The sequence below is a fragment of the Cydia pomonella genome, chromosome 22 (genome assembly GCF_033807575.1).
Source record: "Cydia pomonella isolate Wapato2018A chromosome 22, ilCydPomo1, whole genome shotgun sequence".
Taxonomy (NCBI): Eukaryota; Metazoa; Arthropoda; class Insecta; order Lepidoptera; family Tortricidae; genus Cydia; species Cydia pomonella.
Window position 1 is genome coordinate 3,903,425 of NC_084724.1, and position 18,989 is coordinate 3,922,413.

Here is an 18,989-nt window from a genome sequence, read left to right on the forward strand (position 1 = left end):
CTTATACAATTTTATCGTGGTTAATACAGTACACATAGGTTTTCGGCCATTTTTTAGATTTCAATGATATGATATTATTAATTTATTCTAATTAAGTCAACGAAAACGACATCGGATTTGTATAGGAAATCTAATGGTTTTATGCTTATCGTTAAATTATACGAGTTTATAAATAAAAAAGTATTTTTTGTTTATATTATCTACGTATTTAATACTAATTTTTTTAAGTAAACAGTGATATTTTGAGGGCGCGTGTAAAATTTGATCTATATTCATATAGTATTTGACAATAAACTTTCTTTCCCATTCGAAATTCACACAAATTAAATGGAAAAAATAATAATGTTGTACACCGAAACTAACGTTTATTGTACCTCCTCCATAAACACCATATGTCACGAAATAGTTCACGCTAAACAATATCAGAAAATAATAAAGGAGTGGAGCAATACATATTCACAATCGTCCCAATTATGCATTCTCAACTGCTTAGAAGCATTAAATCAATCTTTTTAAGTACTTTGTGCTGAAGAAAGGGTAACAGAGACTCTATTAATCAATCATTGCGCTGTAAATAGGTAACACGTGATCCACTAATCAGTCAATGTTCAGCTCTTAGGGTGACTGTTACCTTTAGTAATGCTGATATAATGCTTATATAGTGCAGTATTTCCAATTATTCAGCTGACAGCTGATTAATTTGTGCCCAAAATAGAGTTATATAAGCACTTACAGCGCCCCTTATTCAGCGGGTTTATACAGCTTAGGGGTCTATTGGGGACAATAATTCAGCTACTATACAGCAGTTCCGTGCTACTTGGGCTAGACCTACTGGATTAATTGGGATATTCGGATTTATCATGGTAAGAGTGAGCGGGAGAGGTGACCGTGGTTCTCAGTTTGGTTTGCGGATAGAGGAAACTTACCACTAGCTGATCGGCGGGCGCGTCCATAAAGGTGATCTCAGACTCCTCACCAGCTAGCAGCACGCAGACTGACCGCTCGCCGGATTCGTCATCTGTGGACAACAGTTATTTAATATAAGTTTTTGTCAAAAATATTTTTTTTCGTACAAGCTTTTATCCTTGACTTATGTTTTACCAACAGGCATCTACTTAATACTCATCGAGATAATTCTAAAAACCCAAAACACAATTAGGTTGTGTTGTTTCATCACATAATTCGTATGGCCGCCTCCCTGTCTCCATCATCAGATCAGCTCGATGGTACCATAATATTGCATTGTCATCCGACTTACATATGTATGCAAATTTTCAGTTCAATCGGAAATCTGGGAGTGGGTCAAATTTAGCTTCTAAGATTTGACCCAAATTAACAAAGCAACTAACATATGTAGGTACGTACTAACAGGGCCAGTTAAACAAAAGCTTGTAATTAATAAGTATGATAAAAATGGGAAAATACAATTGATATGGTATAATTAACCGGATTCACGATCAATCGAAAAATATGGCCCCTCGAAAGTAATGCTCGAACTGCTTGAGAATTACTTTTGCTATCAGTCTCGTTTTGACCTAGTTTCGACCGTCGACAACATCTGTCAAACATGACAGTTGGTTCTATTGATATTATAACAGAACTAATGTGAATTCGTCGTAACTTTTAAATGAATATTTTTTGTAGGTACATAGATAGTTACAATTGTTATGTTCTTATTTTGAATGAATTAGTTTTAATTTATTATACTTATAATACTTAAGGAACGCCCGAAATGGGCAAACTGTAGGACTTAATTTTATAATTTTAACACGCGATCTCATTGTACACAGTTATGACAATAAATGAATCTTATCTTATCTTCATGGTATTTAATAATTCATTTTGTTGCTACAAATTAACGGCTGTCGCTGTCGGTTTTAATACCACGTCGGTGGCAATCACGCATACGGTTACGGTCTATCTGGTAAGCGGTCACTGTAGCTTATGGACTCCTGAATTACCAGGGATGTCACCTAAGCGTTGTTGCTGTTGTTGTACATAACATTATTTTAAAAAGAACCCGTTATCACCCTTTGAACGCTTTACGTCATACACAAAAACGACACTTTACACACCAAGGTAACGGGCGTATGCGAGCTAAAGTAAACCTTACTTGAAAGTGTCAAGATTTCTTTGACAGCGTCCGCCATTACACCTAAAGTTATCCTTGGCGCTGTAGGCACAACTAGTACCGATGACTTTAGGTGTTCTTGGAGTTCAAAAGGCTAACATTATGTTTCTATTTATAAGATTTCCACTAAATCGTAAGCGATGTGCACGGAGGGTGGGGTTTATATCATAGCTCGAGATACCCATGACTTACTTTTTAAGCCTTTTTTTTTTTCCCAGGAAAAATCTTCGAAAGATTCCCCAGCGCCAGAGGAAACGCTGAGGATATGTGAGGTTTCTACTCACTAAAAAACCTAGGGTGTTCATCTCTCTGCCTTTGGGGTGGGGTCACGGGCACGTGGTGTCAATCATCCGCAACCCCACCAGCATACTTTTTAAGCCTAAGCCAATTAACCCAATCCTGATTGATCTTAGAAAAGCGGACAGGCTACGCTTACATTACATTGGGCGTCCATTTCTTTATGTCAAGGGATATCAGTAGTATCCAGAGACATGTCAAACGCTTCGCTTGACAGACAGATGAAGCGTGCGAAAGGGAAGCCATCACGCATACGAACATGCCATGAGTGCGAAAGAGACAGACTACATATGAGAAAACATAACCATTTTTGAGTTCGAAGTCGGCCGAGTCGGCCAAGACCATATTGCCGTATTTTTTGACGTGAAAAATATAAGATAAACAAAAAGAAAAATATATATTAAGTAATTTAGTGAAGATGGTGTCATGTTGTGTGCCGGGTTGTAGTGTTTCAGAAAAACCCAGGAAAATACTCATTACACAGGTAATTATGATATTCCTAGCGAAATTTTCGTAACGATATTTTATCAAATTCACAGCATAAAAAGTGCAAAAAGCCAATTTATACAGTTCATTATACCGAGTTATATAGGTTACGAGATACCGAACGAGCGTTGACAGTTACTATAAAAAGCTCGTACCTATCTCGTGATGTCATGTCATGTTGTCTCGTAATGTTGGCAGTAAATTTACAAAAATTTAATTAAGTGTAACTTTTTTAATTAAAAAAGATACACTTAATTTATTTGGTACTTTTTTAATTTTAAGTTTTTTTTTAAACTTCTTAAAGTAATGACTAAAGGCGGATAAATTCTATAGGTATATGGTTTAACTTATCGCCCGTATTGGATTTACGCACTGTATATCAATCAACCTCACAAAATATAGAAATGTGTTAAAACCATCCTATAATGCACAAAATGTACATTATATACAATCCTTTGCCTAATTTAATACCCGGCTGCTAAAATAGGATTATTGATGCCGATCTTTATTCCGCGTAATGTTGCGTTCGGCTTAATGCGATATATTCTGAATCCACAAGCTTTTGTCTTTTTTTACGCATCGACAAAATGAAATAAAGCTATAGCTATAAGAGAATAATATCTGGCAAAATCATATATTATTATATGTATACTATGGAGTGTGGAATTAAGAGGAGTGGCATCTCTTATGGTAGAACTGTTGCAAAAGTGTCCAGCTGTCAGCTATAAATAATAGTTCCAAATCTCTCCAGAGTAGCGCTAGAGTAGCTAAGAACCTAGGCGTTATTGACGGAGTGAATTGCGCTGTCTATGATTTGATTTTTTTGTTCAAGTACTCTAGGTATTGTAGCGCCACCTATTTAAAGTTTTTTGATGACACTTTTTGGTACATGGAGATTTCGTTCCTTATCTCCACCTTCCGTAATGCATACACCATTTGTATTTTGCGGGCACGTCACGTGTCAGTTAGTAACTTTTGCAAATAAAATTTAAAAAAATTGAGTTGGTAGCGGTCTATTACTCCCAGCGCGCATAAGCGCGTCTGGTTGACGTAACGTAACTGGTGACCGAAGAGCTAGAGGCATTTCCTCGTTGTATCGCAATGCTGAAACGTTGTAGACCACGAGCCAGGAGCAGATTTCCATGATCAATCGCCGCCCAGGCGATAACTCGTATAGTGGTTAACGGCTGTGTATGGTGAACCCTCGTGGACGTCAGCTGCCGCTCTGTTGGTGGGTTGAGGAATGGCAGCCACCGAACTACGTAAAAAAATTGTCATCCCTCCCGTTTGATATTTTGTCAGATGATAGTTCAGAACCTATTGTTAATTAAAAAAATCGTCAGCCGGTTATACCGCGGTGGTAAGAACGTCAGCTGGTCGCATGAACATGTAAAAAATAAGCGCTTTTTTGTGATAGCAATAACAAATGATAGCAACTTAACTTAATCAACCGTAACGTGTCATAAAAAAATATAGTTTTAAATTTGAACTTAAATAGCTGTCAATAGACTAGAAGATTATATCAGCCATATATATAGGTTGCATATGCGGTAAGGGGTTAAGTACGGTACCTTTTTAGGTGCATAAAAATGTAAAAAATTAAAAAAATGGAAAAAATTACGCTGTTTACGCTTGACCTTACGCAGGATCAGCTGAATAAGCTTGAGCGCCTCCAGAATCTCTGTATAAGGTTTATATTTGGCTTGCGCAAATATGACCATGTGTCTCAGTTTCGTTCTCAGCTCAAGTGGCTTCCTATTCGTCTTCGCCGTGACTCTCATGTTCTTGCCCTCCTTTATGGCATTCTCTTTAACCCCGCTACACCACCTTATCTCAAAGAGCGTTTCGAGTATCTCTCTTCTATCAGATGTTCTCAGACTCATATTCTTGCTCCTCCCTTATCTACTTCAAAATTTTATAATAGCTCTTTTACCTTCCGGGCTGTTCGGTTATGGAATGCTCTGCCAGTAGAATTAAGATTAGCTAAATCTCTCCCCATTTTCAAAAATCAGCTGAAACTATACTTTCTATCTCTACCTTAAGTTGCCATTTATATATTGTATATGTGTAAGTATAAATATATATATATATATATATATATATTGTATTATATTATATTGTATATTTATTAGTATATTAGGTATTGTTTTAATACTTATATAAGTAGTATGTGTGTTTGTATTTAATAGTCTCCATATTTAGCTCCTTGCACTACCTGTTGACTTTTGTATGAGTTCGAAATTTCCTGCTACCTAAAGGTTGTCTGGAAGAGATCGCTTTTTAGCGATAAGACCGCCTGTTGTTACCTGGTTCTATTTTCCTTTAAAATTCATTTGTAGTTTTACATGTATGTAAAATGTATAATTGTTGGTGCAATAAAGAATATTTACTTACTTACTTACTTACTTACTTACGCTGTCTCGCCAACAAACCGCATAAGCAGTTTGGCGAGTTAAAATTGATATGTATATGTGCCTCTGAAAAAAAACATGAAACTTTGCATGTAGAATTTCATCAGGTGAAACGCCAGTTTAAACATTACCTATACTTTGCGGACATAAAGTGGTAAGGCGCGTATTTTTTACATGTTCGTTTTGCAGCTGACGGTCTTTCCAACGCAATACAACCGGCTGACCGTTTTTTTAAAGTTAAAACAGCATCTAAACTATCATCTGGCAAAGTATCAGCCGGGAGGCGATGACTGACGAAATATGCTCCTGGCCCGCGGTCTACAAAGCTCCGTCAAGTCAGTTCATTTCATCTCAGATTCAATTGATATATTCGCAACGTATTCTCGGCGACGTGCAAATGGAATCTCTCAGGCGGAAATACGAACAGCTTGGTTGTCGAGGACGATTTATATAAAAGTTGACGTCTTTAGATCTTTGTGTGGTGGTTTGAATGCAATGGGTGAAACTTTCTTTTTTGATATCTAAAATTCAACAACAACAACAAACTTCGACTTTTACCAGTGTGTAACGTAAACGGGATATTTTATTAAAAGTTAATAGTAAACGCCCGTATGATGGGACTGGCACCCGTAATGGGATAGTATAGACAAAACCTGTGAAACAAATATTTACCATCAGGTTTTAATCGCTGGCACCATTTTACTATTAACAAGAGCCAAAGAGCTGCTTAAGTTTAATTTTTCATTGATACGAGTATCTGTTAGTTTGAAAATTAATGGCGCCATACGTCCCATGACTGGGGAAAAAACATAGTTTTAATTTGTATAATATTGAAAGCAATTGCAGTAGCTTTTTTTACAGAAAGCATTTTTACCCAATCTGAAACGAAGACCTTCGCTAAAGCTCGGTCAATAAAATGGCTCAAACATCCTTGTGCTCGACATGCATAATTAATGCACAATAAATGACACCTTACAGTATCAAAAATAACTTTCAAAGCTGACATGTACTGGGTCAGTGACGAGCATCTTAACAAGAAAATTATCCTAAGTTTTTTGACACAAAAATATTTTTTGATGCAAGTTTTTATCGCAGACTGTACTTTTTTAATACTACGTTGGTGGCAAACAAGCACACAGCCCGCTTGATGGCAAGCAGTCTCAGTCTGACGCCAGAACCAGTGTCCTGAAGAAATGATACAGACCTTTTTGGACGCTTAGTCTTTGTTCTCCATAAATAGTAGGATTAATAGATCTAGCACTGGTGCTAAAATGACCTCTATCCGTAGTGTTAATTTAATAATTACTCATAAATTCATACCTATACTAGTGTCGTACGCGTGGAGATACTCTGACGTCATAAATTGACCGACTAGGCTTGATTTACCAACGCCAGGAGCTCCCAGCACCAGCACCCGGTACGAGCTGAGACCCGCAGAAGAATCTCTGAAACAAATAACAACATTAACAATGAGGGCTACCGTTTTTATGCTCACCAGTTGGCGACACTGAAGAGAGGTCCAGAAAATCAGATCTCAAAATTCTGCTATGTTAACGGCACCAATCATGGGACATTTAAGAAAACATTTGGAATATTTTTGATATTTCACCGACATCTGTAAAACTTCTACCGCTTTATGCTTTAAAAGTTGAATGTCCAATTCATCCTTTATGTTTTCTATGTATTGAATGAAAGCTACTTCAATTGGTTTCAATATTATTAACCAGTTAAAACTATGTTTTTTGCTCCACGCAATGAGAATAGGGCAAAATGGCGTTCTCTTGTGACAAAGGCCAATATCCTTTTTGGGTCACTGAACCAATGAAGTAAGTAAGTATCACCTTGAAGAAGCTAAGGAACAAGGCGCAGACGCCCTGTTGACGGCCTCTGTGCTCGACGCACTGGAAGCCACGGATGTGTTGGACCGCGATCTTCTCGACCGGAGAGAGTCCCCCCGATTCACCACGCCTTTACCTGTAACAATAACTGCTATAAAAAATTTATCTGACATATTGTAAGCTAGCATATACTTATAATTTTACTACCACTTCAGACCCAGTTATTGTCAGTTTACTCAACAGTAATGCTAAAATGCCTCAGTTTGTAATACCCCATTCCTCTTACTCGTAGTTAATATTGGACATTGACGCCAATCTGGCCCTTTGCTGGGGCAATCCCTATAGTTGTCTCTCTTAGACCCAGTAACGATTACAATACTCACCCGTTATACTAAAATGCCTCAGTCTGTAATATTCCTCCTCGACTCCAGTATTGGGCATAGACGCCACTCTTGCCCTTTGCTGGGGCAGACCCAGTAGTTGACGCTCGCCCGTCCGCGATCTCGCTGCCTTGACCGACTGCGACCGGGCATGGTGTGGGCTGCCGTACCTGAAGATAAATTATATAGATTAAGAAACAAAATAAATAAGTTATTTCATATAACTTACCTTTATTTAGTGAGAATTTTTGAAGTGTAATTTACTTTTAAGCATATTGCGTAGGATAATCAGATATTAGAAGTATGTTTCACGTGAAGTCTGCTAATAAAAATGGGAATTTTCTACATCGGTGCAATGGAAACTAGGTAGGGCCCTGGTATGGGACGCACATTTGCACAGCCCCATATCCAGCCGACCTGTCCAACGCTGACCAGGCCCAGGGTCCCAAGCGTCGCAAATACACGTCCTTACTTAAGAACTATTGTTTGCGTCGTTCGCAGCAGAGACACTGGATCCTCGGTCAGCCGACATGAAGGCCTTTGTGAGGGCTCTGTTCGTATGGCTTGACTTCACCAAGGCCCTGGGCTAGCGCCAGTGCCGGATTAACCATTAAGCAAAATAAGCACTTGCTTAGGGCACCACGTGTAGGGGGGCACCAAAATCGTAGTAAAAAAAAGCGCAGGCTACATCAGCATCGCAGTTGTCGTGTAGTACTTAGGTACACGAAACCTTTTGATACGTGTGCAAGTACCCATCTGTGGCGAAGCTTAGCAGTCTGCAAAGGACTGCCTGTGTTATCGTCACTGGAGCCATGTCATCCTCCCCGACGGCAGCCCTAGAGACCATACTAAATCTGCCGCCCCTTCACCTGCATTTGGAATTGGAGGCGAAATCTAGTATGCTTAGAATAGCGGGCGCGAGGAGAGGTAACTGGTTATCGCAAACTCTGAGACTGTTAAGGGAATCAGTACACGATATTCCTGTTCTTGGGATGCCGTCCGACACGATGGCACCCAAATTTTGTCCACACAAATTCTACTCAGTGGAACTCCCCAAAAGGGAGGACTGGTTAAACGGTCAAATTAAGTGGAAAGAAGGAAGCCTGAGGTGGTACACTGATGGCTCCAAGTCCGGATCTGAAGTATATGGCGAAGCGCCTAGGAAGGGCATTAGCTTAAACCTAGGACGTTATTGCTCTATATTCCTGGCAGAGGTATACGCCATTCTAGAATGTGCGTCGATCAACCTGCAATGCAACTACGGCAAAAATACAAGCTATATCCATTCGGATAGCCAGGCGGCACTCTTGGCCCTAACCTCTGATGTTACTACATCAAGGCTGGTCGAGAACTGCAGGCAGCTACTGAACAACCTTGGAGCCAGGAACAAGGTTGTTCTACGTTGGGTCCCGGGGCATGCGGGTATCGCGGGAAACGAAAAGGCCGACGAACTCGCGCGAGCAGGGGCTAAGGGGAAGACCTTCAGTCCTGAGCCTTTTTGTGGTATTCCCAAAAGCCTAACGCGGCTCACCCTAAAGACCTACTGTCACTACAAAACCATTCAACTCTGGAGAGAAACTACAGGCTTGAATCATTCCAAGGCGCTTATCAAGGACTTCAGCAAAAAGGCGGCTTCGAACGCCTTAGCGCTGTCTAGGAACCAACTGCGCAACTTAGTAAGGGTGCTTACTGGGCACTGCGGCCTAAATAAGCACATGCTCACTATGGGGAAACGTGACCTTGCCTAATGCGCACTCGTGACTCAATCCTGGGCGGACACACATTGCGTCGGGAGGAGTTAGGGTCTCTCGAGATCAAGAAGATCCTGCAGTTGTTTGAAGTTGCAGGTTTGGATCGGGAGTTGTAGTAGGTGGCGATCACAATAGATCAGGAATGGTCGCAGTGATATTTGGGCTGTAGAGCCTAACATAGCCCCTGACAAAGAAGAAGAAAAGTACCCATCTAATAACGAAAGGTCGGAAGAGAGTGAGGACACGTAAGCACATCTCCGACCTTACCCGGAGGCCATCAAAGCTCATGGCCAAAAAATCTTACCGTCGGGCTTGTGGCCAGCCGATTTTCTCGACGTAGATTACCGATTTTGTAGCGTATTTTGCTCTCTTGCACACCAGATGTGTCGGCCAGGCCGAGTTGCTGCAGAGCCACGATCCTGCGACCTAATTTTCTAAGTGTTATAAAGGGCCCCGCGAAGGCCGAAAAACAAAAGCATCTTTTCAAGTTGCGCTTTCGAGTTAAGCCAAAGGCCGAGCAGTAGGAGGACCGTGATTACATAGGTTCGATTTCAAGCCACTCTTTTGCAGTTCGGCGTTAGGTCTTATGCGACGCCAGGCCTTCTACTTTATGCAAACTGCCTCACTTTCGCTTGGCCATGGATCCAAATCCATGCTGTCCTCTCTCGCAGCTGGGCTGCCGCTCACACCTCGCCATTGGTTGTATTATATGATAACATTGATAACGCGCCGCGATCGGACGCTCCGGACGTCCAGCTATTCATACCTCGCCATTAGTCAAATTCAAGCCTTGCTTTCTTCCAGCTCGACCTTTGGCCGCATCCGTAAGCGCCGATCGAACGCTCCGTGCGTTCAGCCTTAGACTTTGCCTTTAAAAATACTGATTTAAACTTTCACGATTTAGGCCAATCAAATTAGATCCAAAAATAGCGTTTTGAGGAATTAATTCCCAGCAAGCTGGAAATTGTTTTAATACATTTATTTGGTCCTAAATGCGTGTAATCCGAGTTTGCTCTATCCCAGGAGGTGTGCATACATTTTGGGATCCTTAGGAGATAATTTTGTCCCTTGGATTGCCAAACCACTCGATGTAGAAGGAACCCACTGTCAATTACAATAGCACTTGGTGGATCAGAAACTGGTAAGGAAGCGTTTTCGGATTATTAACATGATTTTACCAAAAATAAAAAATGTCGACTTTTTTTACAATTTACTACGAATACATATTAAGGTACCTTAAATCAATCAATCAATCAATTTATTTTATTGCAAGAACATAGTTAAATTACATTTCGGATCCTCAGATATCAATTTTAATAATACTCGTAATTAGAACAAATTTTCCGTCGGCCGTACCGTTTTCGTTTTATAAGCAAAAAACTGAAAAAGAGGAAACATTTATGCACACCTGGAATGAAGCAAACTCGGATTACACGTATTTTTAGGTCCAAATTCGAAAAAATCTCGAAATCGAAAAAATCGAATTGCTTACACTTGACCTTACCTACTGTTGGAACATTACTGCTACAGTACTGTCAATTTCCGTGATAAAATGGTCTGACGGATTGAAAATTCTATTCTCAGCAGTAATGCGGCAATAAACGTCACTCAATTTAGGTACCAAGAAAATTCAATGTAATCTTGATGAGGGGGCACCATGGTCTAGTAATGCTTAGGGCACCAAAATGTCTTAATCCGGCACTGGCTAGCGCGTACTTTTTGCAACATATCAGCCTGGCGGTACAGCGAGGAAACGCCCTCGTAATATACCGCAGAAAACATATCGATATAGAATACAACAGAATAAGTTTTGGGCCTTTTTTATGGAGGATAGGCAGGCGTTTGACCACGATCTCACCTGATGGTAAGTGATGGTGAGTGCTTAAATTTAATTTTTGGTACAAGCTTTTTACTTTTCTTACACGGGCAACTAATACTCATGGAGACATTTGTAAAAAACCCCGAACACAATTAGGTTGCGTTGTTTTATCACAGAGTTCCTATGGCCTTGACCTTCTGTCTCCATCATCAGATCAGCGCGATGGTACCGTAATATTGCATTGTCACCCGACGACTTACATAGGTATGTATACAAATTTTCAGCTTCATTTTAAATTGGGTCAAATTTTTTTTCCATGATTTGACACTAACAAAATAACATACATACATACAGGGCAAGTAAACAAAAAGCTTGTTATATACATAATTTGTTCACAATCACAAACAAAATAGAAAATTACACAAAAGAGCAAAACATAAAAAAGAGAAAGAGGCACGATAATTTCAACATGTTGCTGGCGACTTCCAGCGTTGATTTCATTGCATTGCATTTTTCATTGCATTTATTCGTGATAAACTATGACATACAAAAGTATAACAACATAACAAAAGAAAGAAACATAGAATAAATAAATAGTTTACCACGAAATGGTCCCGCCTCAGCATTAATGCTAACTCAAAAGTCAGCGCTGATCTTTCTGAATTTAAGTAATTTTGTCATCACAAGACCAAGTAAACCATTGAATTAAAAAGGGAGGAACAGCTTTGCGATCCTAACGAAGTAACGGTACTTTTTATATGAAAATCCATTTCGAGAGAAAACGGTTTTCACTAACTAAATCTTAACAAACCCCTTTGGTTTTGATGTCGGTCGTTTCAGCATAATATATCCTAGATTTATAGGTTTTGCTTTAAAATATATATATATATATATAAAAGATGGCAAATAAAAAAAGCGGCCAAGTGCGAGTCGGACTCGCCCATGAAGGGTTCCGTACCATTTATGACGTATTAAAAAAAACTAATTACTAGATCTGGTTCAAACCAATTTTCGGTGGAAGTTTGCTTGGTAATGTATATCATATATTTTTTTTAGATTTTTCATTCTGTTATTTTAGAAGTTACATGGGGGGGGGGGGGACACACATTTTACCAATTTGGAAGTGTCTCTCGCGCAAACTATTCAGTTTAGAAAAAAGCGGCCAAGTGCGAGTCGGACTCGCGCATGAAGGGTTCCGTACAATTTAAGACGTATTAAAAAAAAATCTTCTTACTAGATCTTGTTCAACATTTTACCACTTTGGACACACATTTTACCACTTTGGAAGTGTCTCTCACGCAAACTATTCAGTTTAGAAAAAAATGATATTAGGAACCTAACTATCATTTTTGAAGACCTATCCATAGATACATTACACGTATATGTTTGATGAAAAAATTTTTTTTTAAATTTTATGACGTATTAAAAAAAAAACTACTCACTAGATCTCGTTCAAAACAATTTTCGGTGGAAGTTTGCATGGTAATGTATATCATATATTTTTTTTAGATTTTTCATTCTGTTATTTTAGAAGTTACAGGGGGGGGACACACTTTTTTTCACTTTGGAAGGTTCTCTCGCGCAAACTATTCAGTTTAGAAAAAAATGATATTAGAAACATTAATATCATTTTTGAAGACCTATCCATAGATACCCCACACGTATGGGTATGATGAAAAAAATATTTTTTTTTTATTTCATGACGTATTAAAAAAAAACTACTAACTAGATCTCGTTCAAACCAATTTTCGGTGGAAGTTTACATGGCAATGTATATCATATATTTTTTTTAGATTTTTCATTCTGTTATTTTAGAAGTTACGGGGGGGGGGGGGGGACACACATTTTACCACTTTGGAAGTGTCTCTCGCGCAAACTATTCATTTTAGAAAAAAATGATATTAGAAACCTCAATATCATTTTTGAAGACCTATCCATAGATACCCCACACGTATGGGTTTGATGAAAAAAGATTTTTTGAGTTTCAGTTCTAAGTATGGGGAACCCCCAAAATTTATTGTTTTTTTTTCTATTTTTGTGTAAACATCCTAATGCGGTTCATAGAATACATCTACTTACCAAGTTTGAACAGTACAGCTCTTATAGTTTCGGAAAAAAGTGGCTGTGACAGAATCGGACAGACAGACGGACATGACGAATCTATAAGGGTTCCGTTTTTTGCCATTTGGCTACGGAACCCTAAAAAATGATATTAGAAACCTCAATATCATTTTTAAAGACCTATCCATAGATACCCCACACGTATGGGTTTGATGAAAAAAGATTTTTTTTGAGTTTCAGTTCTAAGTATGGGGAACCCCCAAAATTTATTGTTTTTTTTTTTTTTTTTGTGTAAACATCATAATGCGGTTCATAGAATACATCTACTTACCAAGTTTGATTAGTATAGCTTTTATAGTTTCGGAAAAAAGTGGCTGTGACAGAATCGGACAGACAGACGGACATGACGAATCTATAAGGGTTCCGTTTTTTGCCATTTGGCTACGGAACCCTAAAAAAGGAAAACTTATAAACCTAGTTTTTCATTGTGTCAATAACATAGTAAAAATCATGGAGAATGGAGATTATTTAGAAGAAACGTTTTCTTTTTTTTGTATGTACGGCCACGTCCTTTACTTCCCTCTTAATATTCTTGGTTTTGCCGTAGTTGAGTAATTAATAATGAAATAAGTAAACGGTTCTAAGTTTGTTCTACGGTTTGTTTAAAGGGAGCAAAGTTTGTGTTTACCCGTCGTATTAATATTGAGACCCTAGCAAGCGAAAGTATACAAAAAATCGAAAGTGGAATTTAGAACATTGCGACGGTTCATGGCACGGAACGCTTTGCGCCTTGCTGCATAGTGAAACACAAATTTGTCACCGCGAGGATAATCCCTACCAATCCCTACGTATTTAATAAATGCGACAGTAACGCAGTGTCTCACGTAAGTGAATAACTTACGAACGCGGCGCGGCGCGGGTGAATCGATCCTTTGATACCTATAGAAGTGTACTACGTGGACGATCTCGTTACGAACGCGAATGCCGTGGGTCGCCGCGTCGCTTTGCATTCGCGAGTTGTACTGTTTCTGAACGCAACCATGTATATGACCGAATGATTTTATTCCTGTATCCATTCGTCGACTCACTCACTCTTTACTTTCTCAACAACTCCACGGTTAACATCGCTCTGTAATTAATATCCGTTTTTTAGTGAAAATACACAGTTTTCATCGATAAAAAGTGACTTTTAATTATCCACCAACATAAATGGTGCCTGTAATAACCTGTCACAGTATTTTACAGTGGCAACACAAAAAGAGTTCTGTCACCAAAGAGGTCATGTAAAGAACGCGTGTTATAACCCTGAATAAACCGTAATTAATTAATTTACAGTTTTATTTGGCTCCAAATTATAATAGTGCCGAAACCCGGGATTATGTTTCTGAACGCAACCATGTATATGACCGAATGATTTTATTCCTGTATCCATTCGTCGACTCACTCACTCTCTTCTTTCTCAACAACTCCACAGTTAACATCGCTCTGTAATTAATATCCGTTTTTTAGTGAAAATACACAGTTTTCATCGATAAAAAGTGACTTTTAATTATCCACCAACATAAATGGTGCCGAAACCCGGAATTATGCTTCTGAACGCAACCATGTATATGACCGAATGATTTTATTCCTGTATCCATTCGTCGACTCACTCACTCTCTTCTTTCTCAACAACTCCACAGTTAACATCGCTCTGTAATTAATATCCGTTTTTTAGTGAAAATACACAGTTTTCATCGATAAAAAGTGACTTTTAATTATCCACCAACAGTTCACTTACGTAAGACGCTACGTAACTCTGCCTGTCTGTCACCCCTTCACGATATAACCGCTGAACCGATTTAGATGAAATTTTGTATGGAAATAGTTTAAGGCTCGGGGAAGGACATAGAATGGTTTTTATTAATCATTATTCCACGTAGATTAAATCGCAGATAGAAGCTTGTACTTAAAACATTACAAATCCAAATTAATTCTGTTACCTTTTCCAGGTATAGTACGATTTATCGACCACATGCGCGCCAATAGAATTTCAACTTTAGCATTCGGATCTAAGGTTCAAATTAGATTACACTTTTCGGAAATGTGACTTGTCCTCAAGTGAATCATCAAACACGGATTAATTGGAATATCGGACGGCGAACCAGGGTACGTCCTTAAACTACGTCCATAAGAGAGGTATGGGCATTGTGATTGTCATCTGGCTTTGGGTGGTAGGGCACAGCACAGCGGATGTCATTCCAGATCTAGAGCAGAGCCCAACTGGGGAATTACCTTCACCTTAAACAGCCTAGCCAAATAACACTAGACCCTACTCATAATGTTGAGTTCCTGCCGGTGAGTAAGATTGCCAGAGCTCAACAACAGAGTGTTAGGGTTGGCAACGTGCATGTAACTCCTTTAAAGTTGCAGGCGTACATAGGCTACAGAAACTGCTTGCCATCAGACGGGCCGTATGCTTGTTTGCCACCGACGTAGTATAATATATATACCTAGCCTAACCTAGCCTAACTCTGCAGGTATAAGTAAGTAAGTAAGTAAATATTCTTTATTGTGCACCATACATTTAAAAATAGACAGGAAATGAAAAAACACGTAAAAGTTAGGTAACAACAGGCGGTCTTATCGCTAAGAAGCGATCTCTTCCAGACAACCAGGTATATAAATATAAGTAAGCTTAGAATTTATTATAAGTGTTTAATAATTATATATATATTAAACTCAGATTTTCTGTAGCAAACCAAAACAAAAAACAGTCTATGAAATCTAGCACTCTTATATTTAATTAAGGAAACCGTAGGTCTAACTTTAAAATGCAATATTGAATAATGCCGCATATTGTAAATGACCATTTGTTTCTTAATAAATAATTAAAAAAACTGCATCAACTTATAAAGCATCAAAATGCAATTTTCCACACCAAAAAGAGTAAAGAAAGCCGTTTCGAGTCGTTACGTAAAAAACGATATAATTTAACATAACTACTTGATTTTGTCGCACTTTATCACATTTTGTCGCTCGCTACTTTACCGCCGGCTTTTACGCGCGGTTTTAGATATTAGGCCGTGATTATGTACTTCGTTTGAGACATTGCACACAGTATAAGTAATGTATCCAGTACAGGCAAGGCTGTCTTAAACTATGCTGGGGCCCTTGGGCACATAACAATTTGGGGCCCTTTTGAAAAGTACAGAAAGCAAATTAAAGTAACATTTTTCTACTAACTAACTGCTTTGGCTCAGCGATCCAAAAATAATCTTGGCATCCGAAACTAGAGAACGCCACCTGTCCCGATCCAGCGCGGTTTCCTGCCATGAATTGGCATTCAGCCGACGCAGGTCCGCCTCCACGACATCACGCCAGCGATACCTGGGGCGCCCGATCGGTCGACGCGACGGCCGGTTGGCCGCCCCAAGTACGCTTCCTTGACTGCCCGATCCTCCCCCATTCTGAGTGGGTGACCGAGCCAGCGAAGTCTATGGGATTTAGTTACGCCGATGATATTGGGCTCAGCTACCAACTTCTCGATTTCGGCATTTTTTTCGGATCCTCCAGGAGCCATCGTCACTTGGGACAGAAGAACTAAAGGACTAAATAGTTTACTACTAATACTACTCTTTGATATTACTTATACTGCGACAACGTTTAACGCGACCTCCTTCATAAGCAAATTTTACACCATTAACTTTCTAAACATCGCATCTGTTTTAATTCTTGCATCGTAAACACCACCTTCCATTGAACACAATAGAGCTCTATTTAGGAAAACAATAAATTATGAAATGTGTAAGACAGACAATTATTTATTCAAATTTGGAAGCAATTTAGATCTCAATTAACGGCTCTTTCGAAGGCTTTGTGGGAATTTGAGTGGATACGACATTAATACAGCGTTTCATGATCAAAGGGTGTAATAAGGCTTCAAAATTAATGGATACAGGGTGGATATGTCTCTTAGTTGGGGGTGATAATCGACAATTAATATTTAATCTGGATTTGTATAGAATGTAATATTTTTTTCGTAAAAATTTCATTTCTGATACAAGATTTTAACATTTAAGACTGTCCTTTCCTTCCAACAGACAACTAATCCACATCGAGACAATTCTAACAAAACCAAACATAATTAGGTAGCATTGTTTTCCTATAGCTACCTCTTGTCTCCATCATCAGATCAGCTCGATGGTACCCTAATATTGCGTTGTCACCCGACTTACATATGTATGCAAATTTTCAGCTTCATCGGAAACCGGCGACCGCGTCTTTGTCTTGCAAGATTTGACCCGTATAAACATACATAGCTACATGGCAAGGTAAATAAAAAAAAGCTGCCAAATGCGACCCGGACTCGCCCATGAAGGGTTCCGTACCATTTAAGACGTATTAAAAAAAACTACTTACTAGATCTCGTTCAAACCAATTTTCGGTGGAAGTTTGCATGGTAATGTATATCTTTTTTTTTTTTTTCAATCTGTTATTTTAGAAGTAGCACACATTTTACCACTTTGGAAGTATCTCTCGCGCAAACTATTCAGTTTAGAAAAAAAAGATATTAGAAACCTAAATATCATTTTTGAAGACCTATCCATAGATACCCCACACGTATGGGTTTGATGAAAAAAGATTTTTTGAGTTTCAGTTTTAAGTATGGGGAACCCCCAAAATTTATTGTTTTTTTCCATTTTTTTTGTAAAAATCTTAATGCGGTTCATAGAATACATCTACTTACCAAGTCTGAACAGTATAGCTCTTATAATTTCGGAAAAAAGTGGCTGTGACATAAACGGACAGACAGACGGACATGACGAATCTATAAGGGTTCCGTTTTTTGCCATTTGGCTACGGAACCCTAAAAAAGCTTGTAAAAAGAAACTGATTTGACTAGTAGGAGAAATACCCCATTATTCAAAAATGTAAAAAAATACAATCAAAGGGACGCGACGTTGCTATGATGAATATACACCAAATTGCTTAATCTATTTTCTGTAATGTTAAAATCCAGAGAGGATAATGGGGACTACGTTTATATATAGAGGCACTCGTCCCTCGATTTTTAAAAACTACTATATTCTGCAAAGAATTTACCGCCTGCAAGCCGTACCATGTTTTGTCTACAACCAACGCCTAGGTATCTTGCAGTGTTGCCAGGCGTACGATAATTATCGTACATGTACGATAATTTGGACTCCGGATCGATGTACGTTCCAAAGAGCATTATCGTACGCAATAGTACGATAATATCAGCTCTTGGACGATGCCACCCAAAAAGTCTGGTATTTGAAACAAAATATGACACTTTACCTCAGAAATATGCTAAAATTAGCACCTTTTAGGTACTCGGTTCCGTGGTGTAAGTCAAAATGTTCGAAATTTTCTGTAAACCGTTCGGATCTGACACAAAAATACACAGATATAAAACTTATTTTAGCGCAATTCAGACGAAAATTGTGTTTTCTTTGATTATATATTGGAAATGTAAGCTTATGTTGCAAGCAATTTTTGGGGTACTGTCTGTTTGATAGACGTACGATAATATTTTCAATGGTACGACAATTTGGACACTCAAATACGATAATTCTCTTGAACACACCTGGCCACACTGCTATCTCCCATAAAATATTCAAAATCATTTCCTTCCCTCCCCATAACATTGCAAGTAATTTATTTGTCCCACCCTGTAATCCATCTACTGTAAGCACAGGGTAATACACCGTGTTGCCACATAATAACCTAATCTGTATAATTTACGAGGGCATCTCGGAGTGCGGATTATACATCGTGGGTCTGAATAAGCTGACAGATTCTGATGGTCAAT

At 38.7% G+C, this 18,989-nt stretch overlaps 1 protein-coding gene across 2 annotated transcripts in view; it reads right to left on the minus strand.

Moving 5' to 3' along the window:
• LOC133529948 (uncharacterized) overlaps window positions 1-18,989 on the minus strand; it is a 276,394-nt gene that overhangs the window by 26,118 nt on the left and 231,287 nt on the right. For both annotated transcript variants that reach the window (XM_061867733.1, XM_061867732.1), the window contains 4 exons: window positions 7,547-7,713; window positions 7,167-7,299; window positions 6,646-6,770; window positions 927-1,018 (listed from right to left, as the gene is read on the minus strand). In XM_061867733.1, coding sequence (XP_061723717.1) covers window positions 927-1,018; window positions 6,646-6,770; window positions 7,167-7,299; window positions 7,547-7,713 — 517 coding nt within the window. The remainder of the gene's footprint in view (window positions 1-926; window positions 1,019-6,645; window positions 6,771-7,166; window positions 7,300-7,546; window positions 7,714-18,989) is intronic.